The 11,141-nt window shown below is 32.7% G+C and overlaps 1 protein-coding gene across 1 annotated transcript; it reads right to left on the bottom strand.

Annotated features, from left to right (window-relative positions):
- Positions 1-8,077: 8,077 nt before the first annotated feature.
- Positions 8,078-9,897, bottom strand: LOC105768355 (NAC transcription factor 56). Its single transcript, XM_012588246.2, has 3 exons — positions 9,591-9,897; positions 9,199-9,506; positions 8,078-9,121 (listed from the first exon to the last, which is right to left on the bottom strand). The coding sequence occupies exons 1-3, from the start codon at positions 9,772-9,774 to the stop codon at positions 8,579-8,581; spliced, it is 1,035 nt and encodes a 344-aa protein (XP_012443700.1). The 5' UTR covers positions 9,775-9,897; the 3' UTR covers positions 8,078-8,578.
- Between the last annotated feature and the right edge of the window lie 1,244 nt (positions 9,898-11,141).

Below are 11,141 nucleotides of genomic sequence, written 5' to 3'. Positions count from 1 at the left end.
CATTACTTAGCTTATCTTACCAATTCGGAGCATAAAAACTAGGTTTGAAAATTTATTTCACTATTTACAGCAAATCTGTCCAATCGCGCAGCAGTTACTAAATTAATTATAACTTGAGCTACAGAACTCGAAATTTAATTCCGTAAATTTTCCCTGAAACTAGACTCATATATCTACTCACCATAAAATTTTTATAATTTTTGGTTCAGCCAATTAGTACAGTTTATTAGTTAAAGTCTCCCCTGTTTCACCATTCGACTATTCTGACCTCTTGTTACTAAAAATAACTTTTCTCGTTATAGGATTTTCATATGCTATTCCCACTTGTTCCTACAGAAAATAGACTCATTAAGGAATCTAAGCATGTAAATTTCAACTCATAACCATTTTTGTACAATTTGTAATTATTTTCTAAACTCAGAACAGGGACTCCAAAACTGTTCTGACCCTGTCTCACGAAAATTCACATATCTTAAAATATAAATTTCCTTTTTCTACACCGTTATTTTTCTATGAAAATAGACTCAACAAGCTTCAATTCCATATATCATTCACCCTCTAATTCATTTTATACTATCTTGGGTGATTTTTCAAATTCACGTCACTGTGCTGCCTGAATTCTGTTTCTTTGCAAAATTTTATCCTTTCATGATTTCCATGCATAATTTATCACCTAATCTTTCATAACAACAAACACCTTCATCCTTAACCATTTTAATGACCATACATCATCAAATACTTACACATCACTCATTAGCAAAATCATCATTACAAACATACAAAAAACTAAATCCCTATACATGCCATAACTCAAACGTGTTTCGATATAAAATACCGAAAGCGGTTGTAGTTGATAGTGTGGACGATCTCCGACTTCTTTAGGATCCTTGAAGTAGCTTTGCAATACTATAAGAGAAAGAGAAATAAAAGAAGTAAGCATAAAGCTTAGTAAGTTTACTAGCAAATAAATAACAATATTTAACTTAAATAATTAAACTCAATGTCTATATCTCTAGTTTACTCTTTAGTTAATCTCATACTAGTTCTCTTACTTGTTTACTTAGAATACTTGTGTGCATAACTTACTCAATCCTTGCTGCATCGTTGAACATCAATTGATAGTATAATAAGTTCTTAAGTCTTACAACTTACCGAGCTTGCCATTTATGCTTTAAACCGAACTTTCATGAACATGATTCATTTACAAGCCCGTTGAGCTACATTGGAATAATAAGGATACTCGGTCTCTTCGATAATAACATGCCAAAGCCATGTCCTGACATGGTCTTACATGGGATGTTCTCATGTTGGTGCCCATGCCATGTCCTGCACATGGTCTTATAGGGACCTCTCATCTCGGTGTAACGCCATGTCCTGACATGGTCTTACATGGGACCTCTCGCCCGGTGCCCATGCCATGTCCTGCACATGGTCTTACAGGGACCTCTTATGATCTTAAGGATGCCAATGCCATGTCCCGCACATGGTCTTACATGGGATCTCTTTACCCAAATGTCATGACATTCGTATCCAAGACCATCCTTATGTATCAACGGGACTTTTAAATTTTAATTCTCTATCATTTCATGCTTAGATCATCATCAAATAAATTCATAAAATAAATTCATAGTTGCTGGAAAATAACAGCATTGATAATAAATATGGAGATATTGCATTTATTTACCGTAAACTTACCTCGGTACCAATTATAGCCAAATTCACCAACTTAGTCTTCAACTTTATTCTTCCCTTTGTCTAACCTCGAGTTTCGTACTTCTTGATCTAAAATAGTAAATTTAACTTATTTAATACTCACATTCAACAAAACAGCCCTTGACTCTAACTTTTACAAAATTACAATTTTGCCCTAAACTTTACATAATTACATTTTTGCCCCAAGGCTCGGAAATTAAACTTCATCTCTTATTCTTATGTTTTATAACATTATGAACATTTTTCCTTCTATGGCAACATCAAATTCCCACTCTAACATGTACTTATAAACATTAGGTATTTTTACCGATTATGTCGTTTTACTCGCTTTCACTTAAAATCGCTTAGCAAAAGTTGTTTAACATAATTTCTAGCTTCATATTCTATCATAAAACATCAAAATAAACACTTTTCACCTATGGGTATTTTTCCAAATATAAACCCTAGGTTAAATTATTGCTAGAATAAGCTAAATTAAGCTACGGGATCTCAAAACGTAAAGAACATTAAAACGGGTTTGGGATCACTTACTATGGAGATTGGAAGCTTGAAAACCCTAACTATGGCTTCCCCTTGCTGATTTCGTTCATATGAAGAAGATGATGATTTTGCCATCTTTTCCCTTTTAATTCATTTTAATTACTAGATTACCAAATTGCCCCTAACTTAAAAATTTTCTATTTCACTTATCTCATGTCCATTTTGTCTACCAAGTTACCAATGGTATAATTACCATATAAGGACCTCCAATTTAAAGTTTCATAACAATTGGACACCTCTAACATGTAGAACTCAACTTTTGCACTTTTATAATTTAGTCCTTTTGACTAAATTGAGTGCCCAAACGTCGAAATTTTCGAACGAAATTTTCACGAAATCATTTTGTGAAATTGTAGACCATAAAAATATAAGAAAAATAAAATTTTTCTCATCGGATTTGTGGTCCCGAAACCACTGTTCCGATAACCTCAAATTTGGGCCATTACACATAGTGTTGGATAAGGGTTGCTGAGAAGGAAAAAACCAAAAGTGAATCCACACAAGTCGAAACTGAGGATAGACATTTTCCACCACTACCACCTAGCCCAAAACCCATACTCTTTCTGAGCTACTTGGAGGAAAAAAGAAGAAGAGAGATGCTGAGGAGTTCATAGATTTCCTCATAGATTTGTTAGAACTTTTTGAGAGGATGCCGAAATATGCTAAGTTCCTTAGGGAAGTAATGTCTCGTCGGAGGAGAATAGAGAGAAGAGAGCAATTTGCACTTAACGAAGAATTTAGCGCAATAGTGTCTAAAAGAGTTCCTTCTAAACAAAAGGATCTATTTTAGCTTTACCATCCCCATTGAGATAGGGGGAGTAAGTTTCAGGAAGGCCCTGTGTGGCCTAGGAGCCATTATCAACCTCATTCCATTATCAATTTATAGGAGGTTAGGTTTGGGAGAGCTTAAGGAAACGAAAATCACCTTGCAATTAGCTGATCGATATTTAGTACATCCTAAAGGATTCCTTAAATATGTGTTAGTGAGGGTTAGGCAATTCATTTTTCCATTTGACTTTATCGTGCTTGACTTTGAGAAGGATCTAGAAATTATGATACTCCTAGGGAGACCTTTTTTAGTCACGTCTAAGGCCACCATAGACGTAAGACAGGGAGAATTGATTATAGACATTGAGTGAGAAACCAAAGTTTCAAAATGTGTCAAGCTAAAGTCTAGGTTTAAGGAAAGACAACCATCACAAGAGTATAAGTGCCAAGTGATTGAGACGAAAGATTATCATGCTAACAAATTTGCAAATTTCATGGAATGGTGTAATCTTTCAAGTGTTTGCGAGCCACGCAACATTTTGATGGTGAACAAAAGACATGTTTGAGTGTCAAGAACACCTATGAAACACCATTTCGGTGGTGTTACTGACTGTCTGAAGTTTTTTTTTTAATTCGCCACTTGTGGCGATTGAAAAAAAAAATGTAAATAATTAGATGTTTTTGAGCATGTACTCCATTGTAAATAATTAAGATTAGTTTAGTTTCGCCTCCCTTGGGTATGATCCTCGAAGTACTTACCTACTTCATTTTAACGTATTGCAATCGAACCTATATACTTGCAAAAACCACCTAACTCTTGTATTTGGTTGCAGTATTCACACTCTAGACGTTAGCACGTCTGGAGGTGGTCAACTAGTAAGAGCGGTGGCCTCTTACGATTGAGATGTACAAGAGAGCAATACAGTTTGAGTGAGATGATGGTGGAGTGGTAGAGACATAAGCTAAGTCAAATGTTTCGAGGGGAGAAACTACCCAACAAAGAGAATGGTTGGGAATCGGCCGAGGCATTGAGACAATTTCGAGACGAGTTGAACCAGTGTCATTCCAAGTACACGATGAGGGCATCGCAAGAATGGGTGGGGGAGAATTTCACGGGACGTGGATCAAAGCCCGTGATCACTGTACATAGAGCGTCCCATGGAGGTCAATTGATTAAATGGGGCTTATTTGACGCACTTGAACTGACTTGATTCATGGAACACAAGGAGAAGCACATCTACTTGAAGCCTTAATTGCCCAGTGAAACATTCCAATAAAATTAGAGTTACCAGGATGATTATTGTAAAACTTAAGGGATAAAGTCTTGGAAAAAATTGGTTTAAAAAACGCAGCGGAAAATAAATTTAGGGAAGAAATTATTTTAAATTTTTTTACAAAACAAGATTTTGGTTGTAATATCTAAAGTAATAAACACTTAATCAAAATTGTACATTTTTTATTCGTCTAGTATGAGCATTTCGACTGAGTAGTCTTTTCTGCTATTCTCAAGCTCACGTCTGTCGAGTGTGGGCTCGCTTCGAATCAGAAAATTTTTCACAAAAATTACTAGTGGGGTAATTTTGAAATTTCTCTAAACTTTTGGGTCAAATTGTAAATCAAAAAAATATCTCTAGAAATTTTCTGAAATAATCTCTTCAGAGAATTTTCTCTCTACAACTTTCTCTTGAATTCAAGTGTGTGTAAAATAATGACCCAAGTCTCTCTTTATATAGGGACAGTTTAGAGAGTTCAACTATGATTAAACTTAATCACGGTAATATTAAATTAATATAATATTTATCAAAATAAATATTAAATTAAATTAAATATTAAACCTTATTAAAATAATATAATGTTTATTTACAAGATAGTTAATCTAAAATCAAATTCTCTAGTAGTATCTGGTGATATAGGTGCGACACCTTTACGACACTCGAGCTGGTTCGGTTGCTATCGGTTTGGTCCAGGTCAGTGACGATCTTGCCGATCCAGTCTAGTCACCGGTTGGACCTTTGGCTCGATTTCACATGCCAATTCTGGTTCGACCAGTTTTTAGGTCTTGGTCTCGATTTTGGGCTCTCAGACCCAATTTACGATCTCAGGTCTAAATTTTAAGTTCAATTATCCATTGGACCAATTGTCTGACTTGAAAATTAATTTTCAAAAATATCATATTAATTTTAATTAATTTAATTAATTTAATTTTACTTGATCAAAATTAATTTTCCCAAAAATCACTTAGATTTTCCAAATTATTTTTTTTAAGAAAATTCTTTAATCAAGTTCTCTAGTTGAAAATTTCTCACAACCACCTAATTTAATTTCACATAGAATAAATTGATTCAATTAAATTATTTCCAATGCCGTAGAATTTTCTTCTGATTCAAACGCAGTCTGATCGAGCTTTTGTTGAGATAGAGGAGAGACCAATCGGACATATACAATTAGGTTCTAGTAATTGTAATTATGTTTAGAAGCATCATTTCGATAATTCACAGATACTTAAACATGGAGTCAGTCCACAAGAAATACCATGATTGAAAACTCCTTATTGTATACTCTTTACAAAAGCAATTCATCCAACTACTTTATCCAATGACCTCGTTATGTGTATGACACCCTCATATGATATCATTAATTCCTTTGAGTTAAATCCGTTCACTCAATACAATCATATTTCATCTCATTGTCACCATTGTGTCTTCTTAATGATTAATATAATCACTGTTAACAAATGATTGTGATAAATTGCTCATTCAAGAACAAGCAACCTGTGAACACGTTCCATATTTATCAATCCACACAATGTCAATGAAGGGTATCATTAACTCTTTAATTGAGCTATGAATTTCATTGTTGCTAATAAAGCCATGCCATACACAAGTCATGTACCCAACATACAGACTATGGGTCCGATCATCTTTAGAGTATAAGCCTTCACTTATATCAAAGTACATGAGTTGCATACGGATGGTCAATGACCAACTCAGAATTTAGGTAAATCACACCATGAACGTCACAAATGAATTAATTCACAAACGGATTCAGAATTAATTCATCTTAAGTCCAATCCAATGTATCATTCTACCAATGAATACATCTATGTCTCTACACGTGGAGTCAACTGCTCCGATAGCCAAGACTAGTCATCTTCCCCATTAGAATTGTAGACGACATAATAATCCTTATTGGTATTTGAATCAAATGTTCACTTTGTTTCTTTACGAGACTACAGACTTATTTATATTATCTACTGAAGTAAGTTGTCTTTCTCGCAATGTAAATTTTCTTACAATGCCACTTATCTTTAGATTGAATTTAGACAATCAATGAGCTAATATTTGCTTGTCACAATTTCGCTATGCATGCAAAATATGAAAGACAAAAAAATACAAAAGACATAATAGTGAAGTGTGAAATTAAATTTATTTATTTATTCATCTTTCAAATAAATAGAAAACAGTTACATGTTTACTACAATATTAGCACATTTCCCAACATAAATATGGATAGAGTTTAAATCCCTTAGGACTCTCATTGTGTAGATAGGCACTAATCTCAATCATTGATGTAATTCAATTTGTACCATTAGATCTGGAGAAGCTCAACTATAAATAGAAGTCTTCCCCCTCATTTGTAATCATCTCACTGTATTTAATTCTTGAGTTAAAGAATACTTTTGAGAGCATTGACTCAAACACTTAGTGTACTATTTTTTTCTTGCAGCTTTTTTATTCAAATTCAAGTCCCTTCGTCTTTTCGAGTTGTTTCCACTTTATTTCAGTGCATTGGAGAAATTCCGTTGTGAATTCTCATTTTCAAGGGTAAGGCTGACTAAGGCGGATTTGGAACAAAGAAATCATCTAAAACCATGTGGTTTACCAAACTAAAATTTTAGTTTCGTGACAATAGGTCATGGAGACTCTTGAGAGGTCTTTAGAGATATTGATTGCTTCTAAGGTAGACTTTTAGGCATTACCTTTTCATTTGTATATAAAGAAGGTAGCCATTTAGCTTATGCCCTTGCAAAAGGGGGCAGTGATCGTCCTTCGTTGTTTTCTTTTTGGTAGCATGAATCGTCGTTAGTTGGCTAATGGCAGATTTGTAGTTTTGTATTTGGACACCTGTTAGATTAATATATAGATCTTTTCTAGTGAGAAAAAAAAACCACTTGTACATGCAAGAGTGAGTGTGATGAATTCTAACTTTTATAAAAGAAAATATAATTATTTATAAATTATATTAATATATAAATATTTTTTTGGTACAATCACATATATCGTTATCTATTTTACGGTTTAAATGTAATTTTGTTCAGGCCAAAGGTGATATTTAATAAATAAATTATTTTTATTTTTATATAAAAGTTTTAATATTATATATTAAGATATTTATTATAATGGCCATTAATAATATAATAAATATCAGTAGAAACTACCTACAAACAAATTAATATATATTTATTACATTTTAAATTAACTAAATTATATTTTCTCTACGTAAAATATCATTACTTATATGTAACTCCCTTTTCACTTTGTTGTGAAACCTTTTACGATTTTTTAATAGCATGTTCATAACAATATAAATTAGGTTTTGATATATGACATGATGGAAATAAAAAATTAAAAATAGTAATATGGCCCCATATAGATAAGCTCTTATCAATCAATTATTGGGTGTTCATACCTAGTATTATTAAAGATTATAATTTTGTTTTCCATAAAGAATAATATATATTATTTTGTTGAGATTCAAAACAAACAAAAAAATTGAATTAAAAATTAATATTAAATTGTATTAGTCAATATTATTATTTTAAAAATAGTAAAAGCTTGTGAAGTTGATATTGGCTCAGATTACGCATGTGCTAGAATTATATCCTCTTCAAAATATGAATTTTAAATTAATATCCCCTCCTTTATACCTTTTGAAAGATAGCATCAAGAAAGCACACTAGCCTCTATATATAGGGTTGAAAAAGTTTGAATCCTAAACCTAGCTAATGGAGACAAAATGAAATGTAAAATCTTTTACCCTCTAGGGTTTATCGAGATTAACCATAAAAAAGAGCTATATCTTCAAATTCAAATGCAAAGATGATAAAAGATTAAACAGAGTTTCATACATACAAGCCTTAACCAATATATATTCTTAAAAATGTGCATCATCAACGTTCTAATAAAGTTCTACAACAAAGACTTCTATACAAGATTTCAATATGTTGTATCCTAGAAAGCACCCCTACGTAACATACAAAAACTATATGTATACAATATATGTATTTTATAAATTAGAGTTCACCTATATCTGTGGCCCTTCAAGAGATGAAATTGAAGCCTGGTTCACCTAATGAAGCGTTTTCTATCTCTTCCCTAATACTCAAAATCTCAATCTTTACCCCCAATCCAAAATGCGTCATCACTATTTGGCAACTTATTAGCACTAGGTTTCAAGCTACTATATGAAAATTTTGATTTTGAACAACTTATTTTAAGGGTATAAATTTAGATATATAGATGGAATAACTATGGAATACCCACTACCTGGATTTGAATTAAGAGTACCAATGGAGTCCTGGAAGTTGAAATGGAGGCCTATAAATCCCATCTCCCATTGACCCCATCATTGTTTCTTGTTGTTGTTGTAATGAAGGACTTTCTGGTAGCTGGCTAAGCAGAGTGGTAACAGAACCATTCCCATCCATCTTTTCCATGCTTCCATCATTGCTATCCCCATGAAATTTCTTGTTTGCTTGTGGCTCTATTGAGGTTTCATCGGTCCAAAACAGTGATGGGAGATTCCTTTTGAGTGGATTAACCATAGATTGAGACATTGAACCATTGTTGATCCCTTCATCACTATTATTCCCCATCATTCCATCAAACAAGCTATGTTCATGGTTTTCAAGCAGTGTGCCAAAACTTGTAGCAGTACCCTTTGATGCAAATTGAAACTTGGGGTTATTATGTTGGTTACCAATTGATATTGAAGGTTGTATTGAACCAAGCATGTCATCTATGGAGTCATCTTTATCCTGATCCAAAGGTCTATGTGTGTTGTTTTTCTTGTAGATTCGACATAGCACCCAATCATCAAGCTATAAAAAAGAAAAAATCTCATTTAGCAAACAAATAGCTTGGAAAAAACCAAAAAGAAAGTGATTACTAAGATTACCCTTAATGAGTTTTTCTTGTTGCTAAAGTCATATCCAGGAGGCTTGTTGTTATTCTTATTATCAGCGAGCCTATATTCGTGCATAATCCAACTAGTTTTAATCCCTTTAGGTGGCTTCCCTCCATAGAAAACCAGTGCTTTCTTCACACCAACCTTTTGAGTCCCACCGGATGTTAATACCGGCTTATCGGTTCCGGTAGCTTTCCAATAACCCGAAGTCGCCGCCCTGTTTGGCCGAACTCCGTTCGGATACTTTCGGTCTCTGGGACTAAAAAAATACCATTCTTGCTCACCAAATGTCGCCTTTGCTGCAAAACCCTCAAAATCACTCAAATTCAAACATCATAATTATATTTTGAACAAATTTTTGCATACAAAGATTGGGTTTTTACCTGGTAACTCCCATGGATCAAACTTGTATAAATCAACCTCAGCAATGATCGCAACAGGCAAAGGAGCTGAGCTAGCCTTTTTCTTGAGATAGTGAACCACTAGTTCCTCATCTGTAGGGTGGAACCTGAACCCTGGTGGTAGGTTAGGCTGCTGCGAGCCAATCGAAGAGTCCGTGCTCTCCATTGATGAACCTTCAAATCTCTATATATGTATATGTATACGTATAATTCAGTGATGAAAATGAGAAGTTTTGGCTGGAAATACAGAAAGCTTTTGAGAGGAGAAGAAGAACATGATATGATAGGAAGCTTTTGTATTGAGAGGCTGCTAATTTAAATGGGGGGCAATAGGGAAGAAGACAAGACTAGGAATGGTGGGCCAGAGTTTATTACATCAATGTTTGGCTTCTAATTTATCCACCTAATACCGACAAAAACACGTGACGGTTTCAAGGGTAGGTTAGTCATTTAAATTTTATTGCTAAAACCAATGTTTAATTTAGGCTCAGTCCCATGCACAGCAAGCAGGTTGACAAAAGACATGCAGTGGTTGGCAAGTACATTTATGTGAATTATCAGAGGTTGAACCATGAAATGGTTGAGATGTTTTCATCTTCAATTAAGTTTTTTACTTCAATTCTTTTCTTATTTTTAAATTAATAATTTAATATTTGGTGTACAATCAAATATATCAATGAAGTAGATGATCATAATTTATAAATTTGAACACTAATTTCATCTACATAATAGGAATGTCTAAATCATTTTTCTTCTTTTCTGGTTTTTCATCCATTTTTGTCTAAAATGGTTAAATTTTGTTTTTCCCGCTCTATTAAGCTTAAATTTGATATTTAATTACTACACTTTAATTTTTAATGTAATTTTTTCTTGTAATTTTATAATGTTATTAATTAATCTAAATAGTTAATATCATTAATTTTTTATTAAAATATTACGTGATATATATAATTTTAATGACCTAAGAGTCTCAAAGATGAATACGTGGCTTTTTATTTATTTTTAAGTTTGTCTTGCTTCTTGTGCTTTTATTTTATATTATAAGACAATGATCAAATTTCAGTTTTAACCCTTATACTATTTCAATCAAAATGGTGATGTTAGTTGTTTTGAGGTACACTATTCCAATATATATATATATATTTCACCATGAGGAGTTTAAATGAATGTCTTTAAGAAAAATCTATATAAACATTTTTAATGTTATTTTATTGTTATATGACTACCAAGTGACTTTTAAAAAAATTTAAAACATCATACCAAATGAATTTAATAGAAAAATTTAAATAGTAGTAACAATTGAACCTAAATTTTTAAAGCCAAAAAGTAGAGGCCTAAATTTTTAAAAATAAAACTAGGATTAGAGTATGTACTCCATAATTTGACACAAACAAATGATCAACTGAACCCGTAACGTGAAAATTATCTTGATTATTTATATTTATTTTAAAGGTTTTAAGAATATGTTAACATATAGTTCATCTTTTAGGGTATAAACTTATACACTAAAGATTTATTTTAATCTTGAATGCT

The sequence above is a fragment of the Gossypium raimondii genome, chromosome 5, assembly GCF_025698545.1.
Source record: "Gossypium raimondii isolate GPD5lz chromosome 5, ASM2569854v1, whole genome shotgun sequence".
In the NCBI taxonomy this organism is placed as follows: domain Eukaryota; kingdom Viridiplantae; phylum Streptophyta; class Magnoliopsida; order Malvales; family Malvaceae; genus Gossypium; species Gossypium raimondii.
Note: the sequence above shows the minus strand (reverse complement) of the source record. Positions and strands in the feature narration are given on the sequence as shown.